The sequence below is a fragment of the Neoarius graeffei genome, chromosome 7 (assembly GCF_027579695.1).
Source record: "Neoarius graeffei isolate fNeoGra1 chromosome 7, fNeoGra1.pri, whole genome shotgun sequence".
In the NCBI taxonomy this organism is placed as follows: Eukaryota; Metazoa; Chordata; class Actinopteri; order Siluriformes; family Ariidae; genus Neoarius; species Neoarius graeffei.
Window position 1 is genome coordinate 96,547,758 of NC_083575.1, and position 26,717 is coordinate 96,574,474.

General features: G+C 40.7%; 2 protein-coding genes across 2 annotated transcripts in view; both read right to left on the reverse strand.

The window, feature by feature from the left end:
- Positions 1 to 1,171: 1,171 nt before the first annotated feature.
- LOC132889789 (caspase-6-like) overlaps positions 1,172 to 26,717 on the reverse strand; it is a 29,763-nt gene continuing 4,217 nt past the window's right edge. Inside the window, exons 5-8 of the mRNA XM_060926609.1 lie at positions 15,247 to 15,323; positions 14,964 to 15,139; positions 11,951 to 12,098; positions 1,172 to 6,468 (exon numbers count right to left, since the gene is read on the reverse strand). Of these exons, the coding sequence (XP_060782592.1) occupies positions 6,221 to 6,468; positions 11,951 to 12,098; positions 14,964 to 15,139; positions 15,247 to 15,323 (649 nt within the window). The 3' untranslated portion in view covers positions 1,172 to 6,220. The remainder of the gene's footprint in view (positions 6,469 to 11,950; positions 12,099 to 14,963; positions 15,140 to 15,246; positions 15,324 to 26,717) is intronic.
- Positions 19,267 to 26,710, reverse strand: LOC132889786 (uncharacterized). Its single transcript, XM_060926605.1, has 2 exons — positions 21,982 to 26,710; positions 19,267 to 20,476 (listed from the first exon to the last, which is right to left on the reverse strand). Exons 1-2 carry the CDS (start codon positions 22,208 to 22,210, stop codon positions 19,482 to 19,484), a joined length of 1,224 nt encoding a protein of 407 aa, XP_060782588.1. The 5' UTR covers positions 22,211 to 26,710; the 3' UTR covers positions 19,267 to 19,481.

The window sequence follows — 26,717 nt, forward strand, 5'->3', positions numbered from 1 at the left end:
TATACACCTTAATTCGGCTGAAATTGAACCGAACTTGATTTCTCGGAATCGAGCTACACGACCTAGTTTATGCGATTTCTGCCGAGCTACTTTGTGCATGTATACCCTATCGAGCTAGTTGTCGAGCTACTTCCGGAAGTGACGAGTGACGAGACCACAAGCGGGAAACACAACAGCCTCGGTCGGCATGACAACGAATCATGACAACGGCATGAATCTTTTCTTTTTGTGGCATTGTTTGCACTGTTAAAATTTAGCTCACTTACTGTATCACCAAATACATCTGTACAGCTGTTGCATAGCTGTGAATTGTGTACATAAACAAGTCATTGTATTTGTGTGTGTGTATATATATATATATATATATATATGTGTCCAACATCTGAAGAATGTCAATAAAAACAAAACAATTGAACTTTTTGTGTGTTTATTAAGACATAAGTTAAATTGTCAGCAAAAAAAAAAATTTTTTTGTAAGCAAAAAATGGACTTTAGAAAAATATTATTGTGCAAAATAAGTTGTCTTACAAAACAGTGGTCTGCGCCGGACAGTTTGTAGCCATACAGTCTGTTAGAGCAAGCCGAACAGCTTGAACACGGAACTGCTAGTGTTGCCAGATTGGGGGTTTTAAGTGCATTTTAGCGGATTTGAACATGTTTTGGGCTGGAAAACGTCAGCAGTATCTGGCAACACTATAGCTCTTCTTCATGACGACAACCGGAAGTGTACCAACACGATGGGGCGTGTAGCGCCACGTGTGGCTCGGGTGCACAATGCACCTTGCACAATAGCCCGATTTCACTTGTGCATGTAGGATTGGATTTCTCTGGCACCCCTGCTGGGACCCTTTGCTCGATTACCAACAGCAGCTCGATTTGGACGTGCATGTAAACGTACTGACTGTCAATCAACATAATGATTGTTGCTTTGTACAAGGAAAAAAGTGGGATTTCGAGGCATTAAATTCACTTTAATAAATAAGAAACTGTAATGTTGCTAAATTGCTGTGGTGTAAGAGGAATAAAACATATAGGGATGTGCTGTTATAGGAAAATAATCAATGCCAGGATGGAAACATGCACTCTGAATGAATGAATAAATGAATGTCTGTGTTGGTGTTGAAAGCAGAAACAGAAATACACACAATAAACACACACACGACACAGCACATGATTTAATTTTTTTTTTTATTCAAGCTACAAACTGAATTCATAAAGACAGATTCTAAACATGTATCATCCCTGAACATTCTCCTGAAAGTCTTTGACAGTGTAAACCCAGCCACCGGTTACCTCACAACTACAGACAAGTCAGATAGGAACAAATGATCAGATCTAAACCACAGTGAGGTGCAGCATCCACTCTCTCTCACACACACACACACACACACACACACACACACACACACACAGTCTCTCTCAGCGTGAAAGTGTTCACGTTTCCGTACACACACACACGCACGTTATCTTTCACACAACAGTCCACACAGTTCGGTGTCTGAACGCTGCTTTAGTTCACACTGGACTTTTCTGTACTTTTAGCTGAAATGTTTCTTTAGCTGCTCAAACACGTTGAGTGGTTCAAGTGTCGTGGGCTTTTCAAAACCTGCTGCTTTGTGTTAAGAAATAAAATGTCATTTTCACTCATCAGACCTGAGAAGAGCTTTATTCTGAAGGTGATATTAGTAGTTGTGTTTTCTAACACACGACACAGGACTTCCTGAGCTAATTGACACGTGGACGTCCAGCAGGGCTCAGTTTTATACCTTTGGCTCATTACTGAGACGAACAGTGGAGCTGGTCAGTGTTCTAAACGTCACAAGACACGTATTACCACATTAACAGGAGGTTTTACACTCGTAACCCGAGGCTAAGGGTTTGTGCACACAGCCTTTCTGTGACCTCACTTCCTGGATGGAGGAAGGATCAAAGCTGAGGTTTTAGTTTAATTCTGTGACTCGGTTCAGCTGATACTCACTCTGAGCTCACCGAGAGCCCTGACGGTTTGGGAAACTGTTCTGAGGGCAGCCAGAAGGTTAGAGAAGCAGCCTTGGGCCCAAGGGGTCGCCGGTTTGATTCCCAGGACCAGCAGGAAAAATGTGAGGGGAGTTGAGTGAATGAACACTCGACACTTCCCTCTATATCATAGCTGAAGTGCCCTCAAGCAAGTCTGGGTGTGTGTGTGTGTTCACTGCCCCAGATGGGTTAAATGCTGAGGAGGAATTTCACGGGATAAATAAAGGCTTCTTCTTCCGCCAGACGACATTCCTTTCTTGTATTTTTATCTGTAGGGTTGTGAAGATCGGGCTTGTACATTTCAGGGACTGCTATCAACACCTTTTCATGCAAGATTTGTATTTCTATGGAACTTTCTACTGAAGTACACTACTGTTCAAAAGTTTGGGGTCACCCAGACAATTTTGTGTTTTCCATGAAAAGTCACACTTTTATTTACCACCATAAGTTGTAAAATGAATAGAAAATATAGTCGAGACATTTTTCTGGCCATTTTGAGCATTTAATCGACCCCACAAATGTGATGCTCCAGAAACTCAATCTGCTCAAAGGAAGGTCAGTTTTATAGCTTCTCTAAAGAGCTCAACTGTTTTCAGCTGTGCTAACATGATTGTACAAGGGTTTTCTAATCATCCATTAGCCTTCTGAGGCAATGAGCAAACACATTGTACCATTAGAACACTGGAGTGAGAGTTGCTGGAAATGGGCCTCTATACACCTATGGAGATATTGCACCAAAAACCAGACATTTGCAGCTAGAATAGTCATTTACCACATTAGCAATGTATAGAGTGGATTTCTGATTAGTTTAAAGTGATCTTCATTGAAAAGAACAGTGCTTTTCTTTCAAAAATAAGGACATTTCAAAGTGACCCCAAACTTTTGAATGGTAGTGTACCTCCAGAACTGTGCAGGCAGACACCAGGACCTTGGATCCCGACTCATGATTAATCAGCTCTACCTGGGTGGTGCTTCTAATTTGCATAAAGTTGCAGGACACTTTTAAAAGGCGTGGCTGCCTTGTTGTTGTTACGGTACATTTATCACACAATCCAACTCCACTGTCTAATCACAGCACAAGCAGCTGATTAAATCTAATAAATCTATTTTTGTCCCTGTTGTTTTATTTCTCCGCCTTTTTCCTGAATAAAAGTTATTTTAATTTCTGATTGGCTGCCAGGTGTGTGTTGATCAGGTCAGATTAAATAAAAACAAGTTCTACTGAACCATATTAAAATGTAAACAGTCTCGTCAGAGAACATTCTAGTTTATGATCCGCAAACGTTCCATTCAAACCATAAAAAAATAACGATATGCATTTCCACAGAAGCGAATGTTTTATAGGCCACAGTGAGTAAAAATGTTTAAAGCAGCCATATAACAGTCATGTGTTAAGACTTACGTAGTGTTTCTGATTGGACGTTGTGTCTTTGATCCCACCCATCTCCAGAACACGGAATATACGCTTCACAAAACGGAGCGACAAACATTTCTGCTACATCTTTTAAATGCTGGTGTACTGTGTATCGGATAAATGCTTACGCGGCTGAATAAAATGTTTAATTAATAAGAGATAGAGACGAAAACAAGGATTCCCTTTCCTTAGAATCGTGAGCTCGGCCTACAGAAGTGTGGCGTGATCTCAGACTGTGAGCTCAAATTAATCATCAAAATGTTAAACCTGACCTAAAGAAACATTCAATACATTTGTGTGGACAGATTCGGAGTCTGATTCGGGGTCCAAGCATCAAATCATCAATAAAAATCCACTTAGAGATTAACGTACATTTAAAACGATTTGTGGGATAGTCTATAAATTTTTACTAACTAGTCTCAGGAGTTCTTTTAATATCTTCACAAAACTGTGACAAAACACTCCGAAGGATGATTAAATATGTAGCTGCTACATTGCATTAAATCCTCATGGGGGCGGAGTTTAAACTGATTAAAACGTGAAAATCATGACTGAATGTCGGATGAAGTTCAAACAGCTGTTTCTCAGGAATTAGACGTCCAATCAAGCTAAAACTCTGCAAACTGCATCATTTTTCTGTCCTCAGCGAGGATATCTAATGACGACTAAATCACTTAAACATGGCTGCTATCAGCCAATCAGCTTTCAGCAAGCAGTTCCCAGGGTGAGCGCTGAGACACCATGCTGAAACTGAAACGAGTTCTTTATCTATGGACACTTCAGTGTTCTGTGTAACTCGGGAAGATCTGGTTAGTGAGGATGCTATTTCTGAACGGAGCTTGGACCCCGCACATCGCTGCTGGCAGCTCTGTTATGAAGTTGTGCTTACTTTACTAAACGTATTGCTCTATTTTGATCAGATCAGATCGATCAGGATTACCAAGAACAACTCCTGTGATTGGATCACTTGTATCTGTGGTGTGTGATAGATCGAATTCTGCTTCACTTCTCAGTTCTACAAGAATCTGTACCATGAACAGATAAAAATATAAACGCAGACGTTCATCTCTGCTCTGTGAAATCCCCAGGAAGTCTTCCAACTTGTTAAAACAGGTCACAGCTGTAATTCCAGTTGTGCGTTCATACTTTACTAACAACAGGAATATCGGGGAAATTCACAATGTAGAGATAAAGGAAGCAAAAGGAACAAGTGTTTTCACATCTACACTGTTCGAGCTATTTTAAATAATGATGATTACAGAAACCGCAGCACCTGAAAGGCTCTACTGCAGAAACCAATGAAAAGTTTACAGACCCAGACCTCTGAAAAACTTCAAAAATAATTTGTTTTTTGTTTTAAGCTCTTCCTCAGGGTCACCATGTATCGTTTATTGTTCTATCCACATTCGCTGGATATGAGCAATTGCGCACTCTGATTGGCTACTCTACTAGGATATCAGCTCATATCCCGTGAGTAGAGAAAAACAAAATGGCAAAGAGTGTTGCTGAACCAACCGAGGACGAAATAAAAACTCTACTTGAAAACAAAACCCCAAAAATACAAAAAAAAGCAACAAAATATGGAATGAAAGTATTTGATGGCAAGAACGTATCTTTTTTTTTTCAAGAATTATTATCATTATTGCATTTTTCACAAATTGCTCCTGTCATTTTGCCGGTTTGTTTACATTCTAAGTGGAAATGATTTTGTTAGACATTTTGTATAAAGTTTTTATTTACTGAATTTGCAAAAAATAAAAAAGCTCTGTTTCCCAAAATCCAGTGAATGTGGGGAGAATAAAACAGTTATTCCACTCAATCTCGTCGTACAGGGATTATAGTGAACTCGGTGCTACGCGCCTCGTCGCCTATCAGCTCATGTACGACTCGATTTCGTGGAATAACTGTTCATTGGTTCTCAAATCTAACCCCTTGGTTTTATTTATATCCCTTGCCTTGACATGACAGCTACCTGAAAAAAACCTTCAATTTAATTGGTTTATTATATAATATACTTTTTTTAAAAAAATCTATTTTCAGTGAATCTCTGAGATAATCCAAAATTTATATTTATTCCCGAACCTTATCGTTTGTTATGTACCTGAAATTAACCCTGCATGTTAATGAGTTACCTGTATTACCTTCCATTTTCATATAACAGCCATTTTAAAAACTGTTTTCCTGATTTAGCTACCAATTTCCATTGGTTCCTTGAAAAACCTGCACATATTCACTGGTCGCCATGAGATAACCCTCCATTTTCACTGGTTTTCTGATATAGATAAGGTTCCACTGTTGGAGAAATGTAGGCTGGTTTGCACCCATTTTCCATGGAAGTCTGAGATAATGCACCATGTTTACTGGTTCTCCAACCATTAACCCTTTATTAATTCCCTCATATTAATCCTGCATTTGGTATTAGATACCTGGTATCACCTCCAATTTTCATTGGTTTCTATCAGTTAACCCTCAATTTTAATTGGTTTCCCAACACAGCCTTGAGAGAACCCTCTACTGTTCTTGGTTCCCTGATACAGCCCTGTATTTTTATTGGTTCCCTGCCCTACAAGTTCATTCTCATTGGTTCCCCAGTAGAGCTTTAATAAAGCAAATCTCCCAGAAGTCTGAGTCTGTTTGTGAATATAACTGTTCATCTGTATCTCATGTCCTGCTGTGTAAACTCCATCATGGCTTTAAGTTCAAAGAGAATCCCTGACTCTGTGTGTGTGTGTGTGTGTGTGTGTGTGTGTGTGTGTGAGAGAGAGAGAGAGAGAGAGAGAGAGAGAGTGTCTACACGTGGTCTCCTCGCTTGGACCTGAAGTAGAGCTTCTTGGTGAGCATGGAGGCGAAGCAGGGCACCTGTTTCTTGCCGATGGCCGAGAGGTCTCTGCAGTTCCCCACGCTGCGCTGAGACACTTTGCGGTTGACGAGTGTGAGCAGCTCAGTGAACTCCAGCGTGGAGCCGTACTCCTGCAGCAGCTCACACAGGTCCTGAATAAACCAGGAACCATTCAGTGTCTCTCTGTGGGAGTAGAAACCTGCATGGGGGAGGGGAAGAGGTCAAATCTGCATCAGCACACCACCATGATGTTACATTACACATCATCCAGAATGTATGGGTTCCGTCCTGTATTATATATTACTGTAGAATCTCAGCTGCTTTATGGGAGGCTGCAATAAGTCTTGAGAGAGAGAGAGAGAGAGAGAGAGAGAGAGAGAGATCGAGATCAGTTCATTTACCTTAAATTAAAAAAAAAAAAATTAGAGCGCTAAAGTACCTCCAAAATCCAATCCACTCAAATCTACTCAAATCTAATTCAAACCACTCAAACCCAATACAAACCACTCAAAACCACTCACACCCAATCCAATCCACTCAAACCCAATCCAAACCACTCAAATCCACTCACACCCAATCCAATCCACTCAAACCCAATCCAGTCCACTCAAATCCACTCACACCCAATCCAATCCACTCAAACCCAATCCAGTCCACTCAAATCCACTCAAACCCAATCCAATCCACTCAAACCCAATCCAGTCCACTCAAAACCACTCAAACCAAACCCAATCCACTCAAACCCAATCCAGTCTACTCAAAACCACTCAAACCCAATCCAATCCACTCAAACCAAACCCACTCAAACCCAATCCAATCCACTCAATTCCACTCAAACCCGATCCAATCCACTCAAAATCACTCAAACCAAACCCACTCCACTCAAACCCAATCCAATCCACTCAATTTCACTCAAACCCGATCCAATCCACTCAAACCAAGCCCACTCCACTCAAACCCAATCCAATCCACTCAATTTCACTCAAACCCGATCCAATCCACTCAAACCAAGCCCACTCCACTCAAACCCAATCCAATCCACTCAATTTCACTCAAACCCGATCCAATCCACTCAAACCAAACCCAATCCACTCAAACCAAACCCAATCCACTCAAACCAAACCCAGTCCACTCAAACCGAACCCAATCCACTAAAATTTACTCAAACCCAATCCACTCAAATCCACAAAAAATCCAATCCAATCCAATCAAATCCACTCCACTCAAACACAATCTAATCCACTCAAAACCACTTAAACCCAATCCAATCCACTCAAATCCTCTCCACTCAAACTCAGTCCACTCAACCCCAACCTACTCAAGCCTACTCCACTCAAATTTACCAAAATTAAGTACAGTATAAACCCTGATGCTTTGAATCATGAATCTTGAGGATGTTTCTGTTCTATTATGTTCTAAGGTGGAATGACCTTCCCACGGAGGTCAGAACTGCTGAATCCCTGACCACCTTCAAGTGCAGACTGAAGACTCACCTCTTCAGGCTGCACCTCTCCCCTTCTTCCCTGCCCACTGTCTAACTGTGTATCGGTCCTGACCAGTCCAGGCTGTGTACTGTCTAGCCTGGGGTTAGCTGTTGGAGTTTTATTTTTTTCTATTTACGTATGCCAATCAATAGTGATGTATGCCAATGCTAAGAGCAGGGTCAGGATCAACAACTCTTTCAGTGACGACTTCGAGGTGAAAGTTGGTGCTCACCAAGGCTCAGTGCTGAGTCCCCTGTTATTCATTATCATACTTGAGGCTCTGTCGTGGGACTTTGCCTCTAGTGCTCCCTGGGACCAAGCTGTTTTCAGATGCTTTCTGTTAAATAATTAATATTTTTACATTTTTTATAATCTTTACTTTCTCTGCATGTTTTAAATTTACTTTAACTTTATTCTATTTTATTCTGCTAGTTTTTTTTTCTTTCTTTCTTTTTCTCCTTTTTCTTTTTGGCATTTTAATATTTTATTTCTACTATTGTTTAATTCTTATTATTTTCTTTTAATTCTTTTAATTATTTTAATTAATTCTTTTAGAATAAAGATAAAATTATTTCATGCAATTTTATTTCTCTATTGTTTACTGTTTTTGTTTTTACTTCTGTAAAGCACATTGAACTGCCATTGTGTATGAAATGTGCTATATAAATAAACTTGCCTTGCCTTGCCTTGGGAATTTCTATATGTGGATGATCTTGTAATTGTAGCTGAGACACTAGAGGAGCTCAAGGAGAAGATTCTGCTGTGGAAGAATGGCCTGGAGTCTAAAGGACAGAGTGAATATGGCCAAAACCAAAGTGTTGATATCTGGTCCAAACCTTAAAGTGCATATCCTGGACCAAATTTTTTTTTTTTATATGAAAGTCTGTCCCTTTACACACTCATCCAGAAGGGTAATTTTGCACAAGGCCATCTGTCTACAGCAGAAAAAAATAAAATAACAAAACGCGTCTGGAAAAATCCCAAGGGAGTCTGGAGCCAGATTCGTGACGTCACCTGTGGAAGCGCCAGCAGGCTGCGAGAGCTTGCACGGTTTCAGTGCACAGCCTGTGTAGGCCAAGTTTAGCAGTGAGCGATTTTGCATTGAAATATGGAATTGTCACCTGAGCACAATGTTACTTCACCTTTGGATGAAGAATGTAATGCTGCTACACCCTCCTACGATACATCTGTTAACCATTTCAATAATTATATGATAACGTTGAAGAAATTTGCAGAAAACCACCAGGTCGTTTTCTCATAAACAAACCAGCACTGACGTAGGATTCAGAGGGAGGCGTCCCGCACGCGACGTCACGAAAATCAATGTTTGCCAGGAAATCCAAATGCCAAGTTTTTTCAGAGGCCTCAAATGGCTTGATTTCAACTGAATTTTTCTGGTATTGTGCAAGGTAAAAAAATTGCACAAAATGCAAAATGTGACAGATATTTGACCAAAGTTTAATATAAAATAGGAGAATTACATTGATCTTGCTCCTGAATTTACCCGTGATATGCACTTTAACACCTTAAGGGACTCTGGTCAATACCCATGTGTTGTCTGCAGGAAAGGCATAGGCTGCAACTCCATCTTCTATAATGGTTGTCAATACTGGGTGCACAAAAAGTGTACAAGCATCCATGGCAGACTCTCTGCAGACCCATCCTTTCAGGTGCAACAGATCTCTTGGTCTTGCCCATCCAATTGATGCCAGGCCTTGTAACCAAGTTCCTGTTGGTGAACATGTCCTAGATGCAGTTGATTCTTTCTGTTACCTTGGTGACACCTTATACTAGGGTGACCACCTGCTCATAAGCCCAAGGGGGGACAAGGGGTATGTTTTTGAGGGACAATGTGGGACGCCGCCCCCAATGCGCCGCGCCGGCCGCTGGAAGACTCACAGATAGTGGTTTACCCATTTCTAGCACATACTACCTTACATGGTATATCAATAATACCCTATTCTGCTGTTATTGGTGATGTATGGTCATGAACAGGCCACCAAATGTGTTTTTTTTTCATAAACATTCATAATATTTTGACCATTCAATGACTTGACAGACACACTTCCACTTATGATTTACTGAAGCTACTCAATTTTATTTATTTTCCATTACAATTTATTCACTTTAAATCAATCATAATATAATATTGAGTCTGAGGCTTTGCAGTGCATCAGTACAGCAGGAATATGAAAGCAATGCATGCGTTGCACCTGTGTCCCTCGTCACTGTCTGTGCACGTGAGTGCGGTGTCATGGCAACAACAAAAAGTTGACAACAACCAGTCAGTTGTGAGGGGTGTGTGTGGTTTTGTTCTACAGTCTATAGTGGTGACGGTGGTGTGCTGAAATGTCAAGTAATATTCGTTTGGCTGCCTGGGTGGCCCGGGGAGAGCAACATCCCCCTCAGCAAGCATCGATTATGTGGGACACATTCTGAATTTGCGGGACGCATAAATTCGGCTTCAAATGCTGTACACGCACGCGCTATGCGGGACAGGTGGTCACCCTACCTTATACCCTGGTGGAGGATGTGAGCTAGCCACAATCACGAGAACCAGAGCAGCCTGGAGAAAGTTCAGGGAATTGCTCCCCCTCTTGTCATACCAGAGTCTTACTTTCCGTACTCGTGGCCGCATCTACAGCTGCTGTGTAAGGCGTGCTATGCTGTACGCTAGTGAGAGTTGGCCTCTCAGAAGCGTGGATGTGAAGCGCCTGGAGAGGAACGAGAGAGAGCAATGCTGAGATGGATGTGTAGCGTGAAGCCCGATGATGTGGTCAGCACTAGCTGTCTTCATCAGAGACTTGGCCCAGTGGAGCTTGATGCCAACCTTCGATATAAGTGCCTACAGTGGTTTGGCCACGTCCGTCGGAGCACCTCTTGTATTGGAAGGGTCATGTCCCAGCAGGTGGACGGATCAAGGAAAAAGGGCCGCCCCTGCAAGACCTGGTGTGAGCTGGTCAACCAGGACCTCAAGAAGTGGTGCCTTAAACTCAAAGATGCTTTAGACAGGGACTTCTGGAAGAAGGAATTACGGACTTGCCGTGTAGCATCCAACACACCGGTGGTGTTTACGTGAGGTTAAACCAGATAGTGAGTGAGTGATTTAGTTGTACTTTGTCAGCTCATTTGTACGGTTGGTTTGTTTCCTTGGCTGGTTGCTGAGTGTTGATACTTCAACAGGATATTATACTCAGTGCTATTCTGTCACTTGTTCAGTTGGCATGAGAACTTTCTTGTCTAGAGGTTCAGCACTTTGTGTACTTGACTTTTGCACTCATGCGTCACTCTGGATAAGAGTGTCTGCTACATGCCATGTAATGTAATGTTTTCCCAGTGGACTAGAAATAAATGCTGTAGTGGTTTTACCAAAGAGACCAGTTTCCATGTGGTTTACATATCTGGCATTCCATAGTAAATACTGCAGTAAGAATGTGATAAGAATGTGTGTGTGTGTGTGTGTGTGTGTGTGTGTGTGTGTGTGTGTGTGTGTGTGTGCACGTGTAAACATGACTGAAAATAATAGATAAACTCAGTGCTGGCCAGGATACATGCGTAATCATTAACCTGGAGTTGAATATGGTCATAAAGTATAAAGTACACCTGGTTTAGCTCCTGTCCTTATTAATAACATCTATCTTCTGTACTTATGCTAATAGGAATAAAAGAAAGAAAAGAAAGAAAGCACAACTTTATTCATCACAGACTTGTGAAATTTCCTCTCTGCATTTAACCCATCTGAAGCAGTGAACACACACATGCACACACATAAGCAATGAGCACACACACATACCCAGAGCAGTGGGCAGCCATAAGGGCATAAAATGCCCAAAAGACCTTTTAAATAAGCAGATCTAATGTCAAAAATGACATTACAACTTAAGAATCACATATAAATACAGTTTTACTACGATGACGTGTGTGTGGTACTTTGATGTCTGGATGTATTGTGTGGTTGAAGCCACTGATCCTGTTTATGAGCTTGACCCCAACCGGTTTGTCCCTGTAAGTCCAGGTGGAATTACAGACCTGCTACACTGACATTTTCCAGTGCAGCACTGTACAGATGTGTACACATCACAGCATGTTCAGTTCATTTAACTGAGACTGTTTGTGTCCATAATTTAGAACATGTCTTTAATAAAGTTAAGTGATTACTGTAATAGAACGATGTAAAGTGTGTGTTTCAGCACTCACCCTCAGCTACTGAGTAGCACATGATGAAGTCGGCTCCTGCAGGAAGGGTCTGAACCACACCAGCATCCACCACCACCTCATTGACCATATGGCTGTCCACCACGTCCATGGGAGTGACCGGATCATCATGTTTGTCCCCACGACACGCCTGTCATTCACCATATATAGATTTAGACACAGTGACCGTACACCATGAGGACAAAAAACAATCATGATGAGAGAATATACTGTGCTATATTTAATGATATCAGGGAAATACAGTTTATAACACCACATTTGTATACTGTAGTAAACACTTAGGTTTAAAAATAAAAGTGATTAAACTCTGCTCAAAGACCCGCAAAAACCCATCTAAGACTGTCCTGGTGGGCGGGGCCTGATATTCTAATCAGTATTCTCATTAGATTGATAGCGGTCAGTCTGAGACTCCACCAGGTTGCTTTAAGTTTTATAGGTGAAATTTTGTCTCCACTGTTAATGTCCAATTCTCAAATTAAATTGGCCTCAATGGCTAACCATAGTTGCTTTGCGTTACTTGTCCAATAATTTGAGATGAGGTTTTGGTTTTTCCAGTAAAACTTTGTGACAATGCTGCCGAGTCTGGTGAATCAGTCAGAAGGTGGTGTGATGATAGCAGAAACAGAATTAATTATAGAGCAAATATTCATTTTAGTTCTAGATATTCAGACAATCAAAGATAAGGGGAGTGTATTATGTCTTTGTACTACAGTTATAGCTGAGAGAGTGTAAATACTTTCGGTTTGGGGAGGTGTAAATAGCAGGTGTGTAACAATACAGCTTACTGTATATCCTTCGATACGAGATTGATGATTAGATAGATCTACATCAACAATACATTCAGCAGGCTGCATACACATTACACCTTAACCAAACCCATAGTCCCTGTGAAGGAGTTTTCTCTTTAGTACTAATCGCACAAGGAAACGACGGTTTAAAACAAATGCTAGCGTACTCGTGTATTAACTCCAGGAAAACTGCAAATGATGTGACTTTGACAGAATAGCTTGCAAACAGCTAGGAAAGGGAAACTAAAAAAAAAAAGAAAGAAAAAACACTATGCTTCAGACACGCCCCCCTTCAGAGTCACACCAGTAAAAGCTTCACCAGAGTTTAAAGCTGTTCTGCCTTTCAGATTCTTCAAGTGTAGGTCATAACAAATTTTGTTTTTGTTTTTTTTAAATAGAACAATTAATGAATGTATCTCCACGTGACCCTAAATTCTCCGCTATTTTTTCCTGCTTCACCATGACCCAATACAAGATACTACATCATGCATGACGTGATGGGCTTTCCCTGTTCAAGCAAGGCATTGTGGGATACAAATTTGAAACAGGAGAGAAAAATGGAGGACGTGAGTGTGTGAATGAAACGTGAAAGATCGACTACAGTAACGGAAAGAAAGAGAGAAGAAAAGATGCTATGTTCTATACGAAGGAAAGGAAACGCAGGACCAAACTAATAAATATTGGCGCTCAGCGAGCACCTCGGTGTGATCAGCTGTTCGTTTAGCGACAGAATGATGGAACTGTCAGTGCACGCTCAAAGGGAAACCTGTAGATGGCAGTAATGCAGCACTGTGGATGCCAGCTGCCGTAAAACCCAAAAGAAGAAGAAGGTAAACCTGCGCATGCGCACACGGACTTCCTCTGTCTGCTTGACTGCGCCAAGCGAGCGATTTCATGCACATTATTTGCTTTAATCCCCTCAAATTAAATAACTTCCCAGCCACAGAATGGCCTGATATTTTGTGAGATATTACAGAAATAAACAGATATCACAATGACCACATTTCAGACGGAACTAAATTTCACCGATTTTATGAAATCGAAAGGCCGTCTAGCTTTAAATATTTGTGTTCAATTCAGCTTTTTTCATTATACAGCATTCTTCTAATGGTGTGCCATAATTAAATCTCAATAATTATATTGTTGATAATGTAGAATATTTTAATCTTATTGAGACACCACTACACTCACTGGCCACTTTAATAGGAACTAAGATTCTAAGATTCTAACAGGAATCTAAGATCCCTGTTCTTGGCTGCAGGAGTGGAACCCAATGTGTTCTTCTGCTGTTGCATGCCGAGATGCTTTTCAGCTCACCACGGTTGTAAAGAGTGATTATATGAGTTACTATATCCTCAAACCAGTCAGTCCATTCCCCTCTGACCCTCTCTTATCAACAAGGCGTTTGTTTCCACCCACAGAACTGTCGCTCACTCACTCGATGTTTTTTGTTTTCTGCACCATTCTGTGTAAACTCTAGAGACTGTTGTGTGTGAAAACCCCAGGAGATCAGCAGCTTCTGAAATACTCAAACCAGTCCATCTGGATCAAACCAACACCCATACCACAGGGAAAGAAAGTCACACTTTAAGATCACAATGTTTCCCGTTCTGATGTTTGAAAATTGTGAACATTAACTGAAGCTCTCGATTTGTATCTGCATGATTTGATGCATCAAGCGATCGGCTGATTAGAGACCTGCATCAAACAGAACAGCAGGTGGGTGTGTTCCTAATAAAGTGGCCAGGAAGTGTTTGGAATCCTAGTTAGTTTACTCAGGGGCAAAAGGCTGGGTATAAACTGGTTTTATGGTAGTACAACCTGGACTGGATATCTGTGCAAACAATGATAGAGATAATGAACAACTGTTTCATCAGATACGTCTGTGTAACTGAAAGGGCTTTGATATATAATCTGTTGGTGTCAGAATCTTTACTTAGGTTTAGCCCCACCCTCTTTAGAAAGAAAGGGGGTGTTATAGTGAAGTTCATGGAAAAATCAGCAATTATTCAGCCTTTATACAGCAGACTGTGATCCCAAAGTCAAACAATAACCTTATAGGGAAGTTTCTGGGATGTTAAAAATCACACAACCATCACTGCTGATGGTCGCCGAACTACAGGAACAGCTACAGGATCAGAAAACTGTCATGGCTCCAGGTCTGAAATCATTCTGAGCTAATGAACATCAGGAGGGTTTTTTTTCACCTGCAGGATGAAGATCTTTGGTTTCCCCACCAGACTCTGACATTTGTCTCCTCTGAACAGAGATGTCATGTCCTGGATTTCAATCTGGCCGTCATTGGCATAAACGTGCCCATTTTCACCGTGGCTCAGGAACACACAGACAAAGCAGTCAGCATCTACGTGATTAGCTCCTGCAGCTGGGGGAAGGGGCAAAGGTCGTCAATGTGAAAGTGAACCACAGGGAAGAGAGTGGAAAGAAAAGACCTACACTTCTGAGAAAGGGAGTCTGGATTTATGTGCATACCTTCAGTGATGATGCGTAGAATCTCGTCCCGTTTGTGATCATCAAAAACCCTCACCTCAAAGTCCAGCTGCTCAAACCTAAAAGTGTGGTTCAGACCATCGATTTAAAAAAAAAAAAATCACAGCCCTGATGTCCATCATAACCATTTAAATCACGTAGAAATCTAAATTAAAGCTGCAGTATGTAATCTCTGAATTCAGAGACCCATCTAAATCCACAGAAAGAGGAAAATGTAACTGCAGGTACCATACATTGTGTGTTTAAGGGCATTATGGGGTGTGCTTTATGGAGCGTGTGATATGGTGTGTGTGTGTGTGTGTGTGTGTGTGTGTGTGCGCGTTATTGTGTGAATTATGGTGTGGAAAAAGGAAGACGTTATTGTTTACTTGTTATGGGGTGTGTGTTGGGGTTACTTGTTATGATGTATGTTATGGCATGTGTTACAGTGTGTATTATGGTGTGTGTTACAGTGTGTGTTATGGTGTGTGTTATGGTGTGTGTTACAGAGTGTCTATCACAGTGTGTTACAGAGTGTCTATTACAGTGTGTTACCGTAACACACTGTAATAGACACACTGTAACACACTGTAATAGACACTCTGTAACACACTGTATTAGACACACTGTAACACACCGTAATACATATTGTAACACACTGTAATAGACACTCTGTAACACACTGTAATAGACACTCTGTAACACACTGTAATAGACACTCTGTAACACACTGTAATAAACACTCTGTAACACACTGTATTAGACACACTGTAACACACACCGTAATACATATTGTAACACACTGTAATAGACACTCTGTAACACACTGTAATAGACACACTGTAACACACTGTAATAGACACTCTATAACACACACCGTAATACACTGTAATAGACACTCTGTAACACACTGTAATAGACACTCTGTAACACACTGTAATAAACACTCTGTAACACACTGTAACATACACCGTAATACATACCGTAACACACTGTAATAGACACTCTGTAACACACTGTAATAAACACTCTAACACACTGTAATAGACACACTGTAACACACTGTAATACATACCGTAACACACTGTAATAGACACACTGTAACACACACCGTAATACATACCGTAACACACTGTAATAGACACACTGTAACACACACCGTAATACATACCGTAACACACTGTAATAGACACTCTGTAACACACTGTAATAGACACACTGTAACACACACCGTAATAGACACTCTGTAACACACTGTAATAGACACACTGTAACACACACCGTAATACATACCGTAACACACTGTAATAGACACTCTGTAACACACACCGTAATACATACCGTAACACACTGTAATAGACACACTGTAACACACTGTAATAGACACTCTAACACACTGTAATAGACACACTGTAACACACTGTAATACATACCGTAACACACTGTAATAGACACACTGTAACACACACCGTAATACATACCGTAACACACTGTAATAGACACACTGTAACACACACCGTAATAGACATTCTGTAACACACTGTAATAGACACACTGTAACACACACCGTAATACATACCGTAACACACTGTAATAGACACTCTGTAACACACACCGTAATACATACCGTAACACACTGTAATAGACACACTGTAACACACTGTAATAGACACTCTGTAACACACTGTATTAGACACACTGTAACACACACCGTAATACATATTGTAACACACTGTAATAGACACTCTGTAACACACTGTAATAGACACTCTGTAACACACTGTATTAGACACACTGTAACACACACCATAATACATATTGTAACACACTGTAAGAGACACTCTGTAACACACTGTAATAGACACTCTGTAACACACTGTATTAGACACACTGTAACACACACCATAATACATATTGTAACACACTGTAAGAGACACTCTGTAACACACTGTAATAGACACACTGTAACACACTGTAATAGACACTCTGTAACACACACCGTAACACACTGTAATAGACACTCTGTAACACACTGTAATAGACACTCTGTAACACACTGTAATAAACACTCTGTAACACACTAACATACACCGTAATACATACCGTAACACACTGTAATAGACACTCTGTAACACACTGTAATAAACACTCTAACACACTGTAATAGACACACTGTAACACACTGTAATACATACCGTAACACACTGTAATAGACACACTGTAACACACACCGTAATAGACATTCTGTAACACACTGTAATAGACACACTGTAACACCGTAATACATACCGTAACACACTGTAATAGACACACTGTAACACCGTAATACATACCGTAACACACTGTAATAGACACACTGTAACACACACCGTAATAGACACTCTGTAACACACTGTAATAGACACACTGTAACACACACCGTAATACATACCGTAACACACTGTAATAGACACACTGTAACACACACCGTAATAGACACTTTGTAACACACTGTAATAGACACTCTGTAACACACTGTAATAGACACTCTGTAACACACTGTAACACACCGTAATAGACACTTTGTAACACACTGTAATAGACACTCTGTAACAGTGTAATAAACACTCTAACACACTGTAACACACCGTAATAGACACTTTGTAACACACTGTAATAGACACTCTGTAACACACTGTAATAGACACACTGTAACACACACCGTAACACATACCGTAACACACTGTAATAGACACACTGTAACACACCGTAATAGACACTTTGTAACACACTGTAATAGACACTCTGTAACACACTGTAATAGACACTCTGTAACACACTGTAATAAACACTCTAACACACTGTAACACACCGTAATACATACCGTAACACACTGTAATAGACACTCTAACACACTGTAATAGACAATCTGTAACACACTGTAATAAACACTCTGTAACACACTGTAATAGACACACTAACACACACCGTAATACATACCGTAACACACTGTAATAGACACACTGTAACACACACCGTAATAGACACTCTGTAACACACTGTAATAGACACTCTGTAACACACTGTAATAGACACACTGTAACACACCGTAACACACTGTAATAGACACACTGTAACACACACCGTAATAGACACTCTGTAACACACTGTAATAGACACTCTGTAACACACTGTAATAGACACACTGTAACACACCGTAATAGACACACTGTAACACACACCATAATAGACACTCTGTAACACACTGTAATAGACACTCTGTAACACACTGTAATAGACACACTGTAACACACCGTAATAGACACACTGTAACACACACCATAATAGACACTCTGTAACACACTGTAATAGACACTCTGTAACAGAGGTGGAAAGGAAGCAGATGGAACTAGAAAACAAAAGGTTAGAATTTGAAATGAAGCATATGGAAGCTGATGAATGGAGATCTAGGGATAACAGAGACCTCATGGCCCAACTTTTCCAGTGCATCAGGCCCCCAGCCCCCTTCTCTTACATGGCACCACATATGGCACCTCATCCATTTCCACCACCCCACCAAGGCACATCTACGGAGTGCTATCCTACAGCCCCTGGACCCCCCGCTCCAGCAGCACACCAGGTCCAATATTATGACTCCCCCTAGAGATGGATACATAGGGTTTCTCTGCACCTCCTTCACCTATTCTGTCAGGTTTTAGGCAGTCATTTGTTTATTTTTGTTCTTGTGTTTTAAATGAATCCTTTTGCACATTTGAAGTCTGTTTATAAGACAAGTGAGCCTTTTCCGTACATATCTTTGTATTTTTCTATTTTATACTTGTCAATGTTGACAGCATATTTAATTTGCACTTAATGTGTAAAAGACAAGTGAACCCCAGCCTTTTCTTTATACATCTTGATATTCTTTGTTTTATACTTGTCAATGTCGACAACACTTGAAACAATTTTTAAAAACTGAAACATTTGCACTTTATTTTAGAGAAAAAGTTAAGATACATTTGAATAAAAGTTTGAATACAACTGAAACTATGAGCCTCTGCACTTTTTAAAAAAATGTAAACCTAGAGAAATTGCATGGTTAAAACAGGAAAGCATTATTTTAACAAGATTTGAAAAAAAACTTCTCAGGAAAGCTCAGCCATTGTATTTGATACAAACTGTCATTGTAAAGTGTTGATATGGGCTACCAATGCTTCTCGTATCCGCTCTGCTGGGGAGAAGTCATCAAGTGCACCCTGCTACTGTGGTCCTGCCTCTGGCTGCTCAAACATTTCTTCCTGGGTTTCCTGGTAAGCAACATTCTGCATCTCACAAAAGTTGTGCAACACTATACAAGCAGCTACAACGTGTTTCACTCTTTTGGTTTCGGAATCATTCCTCTTCATTATGCATCGCCAGCGACCCTTGAGACGACCAAATGCATGTTCCACGTGGATGCGTGCGCGGCTTAGGCAAGCATTGTAGGCTGCTCTTGGTCCCCTTACTCCATCTGGGAATGGCTTCATAATGTTGCTGGTTAAGCTGTACGCAGAATCTGCTACAATCAGGGCAGGTATGTTGACCCCTTGGATGGTCCTGGTGACTGGAGGGAAAAAGGTGCCATCCTCCAGCTTGCGGCACAGACGGCAGCACTCAAAAACATATGCGTCATGGCACTTTCCAGGCCACCCAACATCAAAGTCCATGAACTTGTAGGTGTGGTCTACAAGCCCTTGTAGTACAACACTATACCACCCTTTTCTGTTGTAGTAATCAGTAGGATAGCTTTGTGGGGCAATGATTGGAATATGTGTGCCATCCAAAGCACCAACACACATGGGGAATCCTGTCTTCCTCTCAAAACCAGCAATGTGCGATGTGAGTTCTGGGACAGATTTTGGCCTCTTCACATAAATCTTCCTGAGTTTGCTCAGCGCCTCGCACACCTCCCAGAAGATGTTGCAGGCTGTGCTGGTCCCAATACCAAACAGGTTGGCAACGTCGTGAAACTCCACATTACTAGCAAGCCTGTAAATGGTGAGTGCCACCCTCTTCTCTAAAGGTACTGGTGCCAGCATGTTAGTGGTTTTGGGGTTGACATATGGGCGCAGCTGGTCACACAGTTTCCTGAAGGCATCTTGGGGCATTCTGAAGTTCAGGTACCAGTCTTTCTCCACAAAGTTCCCAAGCACCTCCATTTCCCAGAAAGACTGGCCTCTGTCCCGTGATGTTTTATGAGGGTACCATACATCAGCTGCAAGGAAGAGGTTGGGTAGGTAGTGTAAAGGTGTCTGCTAACAATTCAGTACAAGCATGTTGGCAGTGTTGACATATTACTGTAGTAAGTATATGGATAAATTAACAAATAAGGATTAAAAACAGTTGGCATAAAAATAGCACCAAGTATCCAACCAGGGCCGTTGACAGCTTTGGCTGGGCCCGGGACAAAATAATCTGAGTGGCCCCCCCCCCAATAATCTGAGTGCCCCTCCACACACACACACACACACACACACACACACACACACACACACACACGCGCGTGCACGCACATCGCCACACAGCAACCACCCACACCCAACCCCTCTTTTCACAGTCTCCATTCACTCCAACCCTTAAATAACAGGTATTCCAAGCCCATTATAACAGTCACCCATTTTATTTCAACATTTCAACATATTTACAGTTTGAACATTTCCTTAGACTGCAACTATTCAGGTGCGAAATGCAATGCGCCGGACTTTTACTGTGGCAAAGTCGTCAATAAGGTCATTGAAGTCCAGCTTCTTTGCAAGTTCGCACTCTATAGAGAGCATAGCCAGCCCATTGAGCCTCTCCTGTGACATGTTTGAGCGCAGGTAGTTGATAAACCAAAATGATTGTTTACGGGATGGAACTGGGCCTCAATGAGAACGGAGTTATGGCTTTCCCAAAATCTCAACATAGAAGCATCACCACTAGTGATGTGTACAGTGAGTTTTTCAGTGTATTTTTTTGTCTTGTTTTTCATAAACGTCCTTTCCGTACTCAATTTAGAATGTTACAAAAAAAATTGACACCCTCCCAACCACGTAACATTAGCCTATCTGACCTGGGGGCTGACACGTTTATTATGGATAAACCAAAAGGATTACAACGTTCCCTGGATATAGAACTGGACCGAGAAGATTTCAAAATCTTAACGTGTAAGCAACAACAATAAAACAGAGGTTGTTTTATTCATTTAGGGCTTATTAGGCTACTTTCATTAATTGCACTTTTCATACAGGCCTATCATTTTTCACTTGAGCAAGGGAATTGTTTGAAGAGTATCCAGTCTAAGCGAAAGTTTAATGTTTTGCAACAGACTAACCTCAAAACACCCCATTTATAGCCCATTCGTTACATTAAACTCTATCTAGCTGGCAATTTCACATGCCGTCGTATCTACACGGGATGATTTCCAACAAAATAAGGTTTAATTAACAAGAGGTAGTGTTCCACGGGCTTTCAGCTAACCGGAGTCCAGCTCAGCGCAGCTCAGCAAGCGTGCCTAAAACATTTGGATATGATTGCGGGCCAATGTGCTATTCTTTGCTTCATTGAGATATATGCAACACAGTGTTATTAAACCGATATGTTTATGAAATAATTCAATGCCCTGTGCATTTCAGTGTTCACTCAGTGTACCCTGCTATCCCCTACTTTATAATTATGAATGGCGCGTCGCGCGTGCTGGGGTTACATTACGGGGCTGGAAAAAAGTTATCTGTGTCTTACCTGGCTCAGCTGCCCCACTGCCTTCACCACCTGCTGCATCATCTGAATCTTTTCTAAAATATCTATGCAGTGAGCCCCTGAGGCTCTTGGCTTCTTCATCTCTTTTTCTCTTTTCTTTTCTTTGCTCCTGACTTGTGCATGTTGGCAAACGGGCTCGCACGCTTATTGTCGAAGCGTTATGATGGAATAGTGCCGTGTTATTTGATGCCTTAATCAAAGACCAAACCATTTCTGCATTGGGGTGGTAGGTGGGTTCTTGAATCTATTTTCGAAGACAATAAAGGCAAAAGAACCAGAAATCATTCATTGAATGCAAATATAGCACATTTTTCTCCCCCAAATCAACACATTTTGAAATGAAACAGAATGATTAATGGCATCTTCATGAGGGACCAGTTCTGGGCCCCCCCCTCATGCCTGGGCCCGGGACAAAATACCCGGTTGTCCCCCCCTGTCGACGGCCCTGTATCCAACCTATTAGGAATTAATAAGAAATGCCCGTCATTGATAGGCAAAAAGTCATAGGCCACAACTTCAGATAGCCGTCAATATTGCTATGTCCATGGAGGATATGGCCTGGCTATACCGTAGCTATGAAATATTAAAAATGTTCCTTACCGAAAGCAGCCACACAAGTCATCCAGGTCAAAAATCTCCGAGCTCTCCTCTTGGATTTCTTGCTGTTTTTGGGAAGCGGATTCCATGTAGTGTGGTATGGGGCACGACTACCACTTGCCCCTAAAACAGTACTCATGAAAATTTCAACCGTAGCCTCCATTAGCCTACTCACAGTAACCGGAAAAGATATAAAACGCGCGCAATTACAATAACAAACACGGACATGCATATTCGCACGGGACTAGTATTGTCACTGGACGTCTGTGTTTGACAAAATATAGTAGGTAATTTGCGGCAGAATTATTACTTTACAAATTACAGACATGGCGCATTCGCACAGGACTAACATCTCAAACATTCTCTGCAATTATTACAAATCGCCAGAGGTTCACAGGTAATACTAATCCCGTGCGAATAGGGCTTTACAGTGTGTTACGGTATGTATTACAGTGTGTTAGAGTGTCTATTACAGTGTGTTACAGAGTGTCTATTACAGTGTGTTACAGTATGTATTACGGTGTGTGTTAGTGTGTCTATTATAGTGTGTAGTGCAGTGCATGTTACAGAGTGTCTATTACAGTGTGTTACAGAGAGCCTATTACAGTGTGTTACAGTGTCTATTACAGTGTGTTACAGAGTGTCTATTACAGTGTGTTACAGAGTGTTTATTACAGTGTGTTACAGTATGTATTACGGTGTGTGTTAGTGTGTCTATTATAGTGTGTAGTGCAGTGCATGTTACAGAGTGCCTATTACAGTGTGTTACAGAGTGTCTATTACAGTGTGTTACAGAGTGTCTATTACAGTGTGTTACAGAGTGTTTATTACAGTGTCTTACGGTATGTATTACGGTGTGTGTTACAGAGTGTCTATTACAGTGTGTTAGTGTGTCTATTACAGTGTGTTACAGAGTGTCTATTACAGTGTGTTAGTGTGTCTATTACAGTGTGTTACAGAGTGTCTATTACAGTGTGTTACAGTGTATATTACAGTGTGTTACGGTGTGTATTACGGTGTGTGTTACAGAGTGTCTATTACAGTGTGTTACAGAGTGTATATTACAGTGTGTTACAGTGTGTCTATTACAGTGTGTTACGGTGTGTATTACGGTGTGTGTTACAGAGTGTCTATTACAGTGTGTTACAGAGTGTATATTACAGTGTGTTACAGTGTGTATTACGGTGTGTGTTACAGAGTGTCTATTACAGTGTGTTAGTGTGTCTATTACAGTGTGTTACAGAGTGTATATTACAGTGTGTTACAGAGTGTCTATTACAGTGTGTTAGAGTGTATATTACAGTGTGTTACGGTGTGTATTACGGTGTGTGTTACAGAGTGTCTATTACAGTGTGTTACAGAGTGTATATTACAGTGTGTTACAGTGTGTATTACGGTGTGTGTTACAGAGTGTCTATTACAGTGTGTTACAGAGTGTCTATTACAGTGTGTTACAGAGTGTCTATTACAGTGTGTTACAGTATGTACATTACAGTGTGTTACAGTATGTATTACGGTGTGTGTTACAGTGTGTCTATTACAGTGTGTTACAGTGTGTATTACGGTGTGTTACAGAGTGTCTATTACAGTGTGTTACTGTATGTATTACGGTGTGTGTTACAGTGTGTCTATTACAGTGTGTTACAGAGTGTCTATTACAGTGTGTTACGGTATGTATTACGGTGTGTGTTACAGTGTGTCTATTACAGTGTGTTACAGTATGTATTACGGTGCGTGTTACAGTGTGTCTATTACAGTGTGTTACGGTATGTATTACGGTGTGTGTTACAGTGTGTCTATTACAGTGTGTTACAGAGTGTCTATTACAGTGTGTTACAGAGTGTCTATTACAGTGTGTTACGGTATGTATTACAGTGTGTGTTACAGTGTGTCTATTACAGTGTGTTACAGAGTGTCTATTACAGTGTGTTACAGTGTGTATTACAGTGTGTTATGGTATGTATTACGGTGTGTGTTACAGTGTGTCTATTACAGTGTGTTACGGTATGTATTACGGTGTGTGTTACAGTGTGTCTATTATAGTGTGTAGTGCATGTTACAGTGTGTATTATGGTGTGTTACAGTGAGTATTACGGTGTGTGTTACAGAGTGTCTATTACAGTGTGTTACAGAGTGTCTATTACAGTGTGTTACAGAGTGTCTATTACAGTGTATTACAGAGTGTCTATTACAGTGTGTTACGGTATGTATTACGGTGTGTGTTACAGAGTGTCTATTACAGTGTGTTACAGAGTGTTTATTACAGTGTGTTACGGTATGTATTACGGTGTGTGTTACAGAGTGTCTATTACAGTGTGTTACAGAGAGCCTATTACAGTGTGTTACAGAGTGTCTATTACAGTGTGTTACAGAGTGTCTATTACAGTGTGTTACAGAGTGTCTATTACAGTGTGTTACAGAGTGTCTATTACAGTGTGTTACAGAGTGTCTATTACAGTGTGTTACGGTATGTATTACGGTGTGTGTTACAGAGTGTCTATTACAGTGTGTTACAGAGTGTCTATTACAGTGTGTTACGGTATGTATTACGGTGTGTGTTACAGAGTGTCTATTACAGTGTGTTAGAGTGTCTATTACAGTGTGTTACAGAGTGTCTATTACAGTGTGTTACAGAGTGTCTATTACAGTGTGTTACAGAGTGTCTATTACAGTGTGTTACGGTATGTATTACGGTGTGTGTTACAGTGTGTAGTGTAGTGCGTGTTACAGTGTGTATTATGGTGTGTGTTACAGTGTGTCTATTACAGTGTGTAGTGCAGTGCGTGTTACAGTGTGTATTATGGTGTGTGTTACGGTAGGCTTGACAGCGCGCCGCTGTGCTAATGAACCTCCTGTATGTCTGTATGGAAGAACGGCATGTTTTCGTTTGGTCTTTAAAGACGTTTAAAACTGTTTAATCTACATAAAACTAGTGTTGATTAAAGAATAAATAACATATTTATGGAATATATTGTTAATTTTGTGCGGTGTTGTGATGAGCTTTTACTTTAAGCGTTTTTAAACATTGTGTGATGCAATACACCAAACTCACGGGCACCGCCATCTTGGGTTTTTTAGTGATATTTGTCACCAGTCCGTGTGTTTTGTTGTTTCCAGCTCGCTCACTGTTGGTTCAATCAAATTGAAACTCATGATTCCCCCCAGTGGTCGAATCCCTCATGCTGACTTGATTTTCCAATAAAATCAGCTGAACACTTTGCTGTCTCATGCCCGCGAAAGATCGGATCACTGAGGAAAATTTTGTATCCTTCCTAAAAATCAATGATTTTCCTAATATGTTTTTCATGGAGAGAAAATGAGAAGGTGTATAAATATCAGTGATACCGTTTTGAAGAGAATGAACAAAAGTTTGAGCCTCTTATACACAGCACATTCGGGCACCGCCGTCATTAGTCACGCTCAGTGTACATAATTTAAAGTGAACATACCCGGAAAATTCTGGCTTTTATGTTTAAACAGAAAGGACGGACCGATTTTACTGATATGTTACTTTTCAGTCTTCGAGGTGCAGAATTGTGATCTACAAGAAGAAGCCTTTATCTGTAATTCTTACCCTGAGACTCAAAATTCTAAATCTCTTTATTTTTAGCTTTTTGGTCTGTTAATTTCTGATTGAGGTTTTTTCTCATGAATGGAAAATTAAACCAATAGAAAATGGTTGCTGCTTTGTGACCGGGGCAACGGACCAAAATGGAAATTTTATAAAACACTGGGTTTTCAAATGTTCATAACTTTGGGGTTTTTTGAGACATATTTATAAAATTAAACAAGTTTTCAGTTCAGATCTTCACAATCTTTAATTTGATAGACAACACTATGACTACTTTAGAAAATGGCCTGCTATCGCTAGTGACGGCATGGGTTGCAGTGTGTCTTACACTGTGTGATGCTGTGTTATTGTACGTGTTAGTGTGTTTATTATACTCTGTTACGCTGTAGTGTGTGTGACAGTGTGTGTATTCTGTTATGACGTGTATGATGTGTGTTACAGTACAGGCTGTAGTGGTCTGTTACACTGTGACAGTGTCCATGATGATACGTGCTACGCTGTGTCTGTTATGCTTGTTATAGTGTGTTCCTGTGTGTGTCGTGTTCTGCAC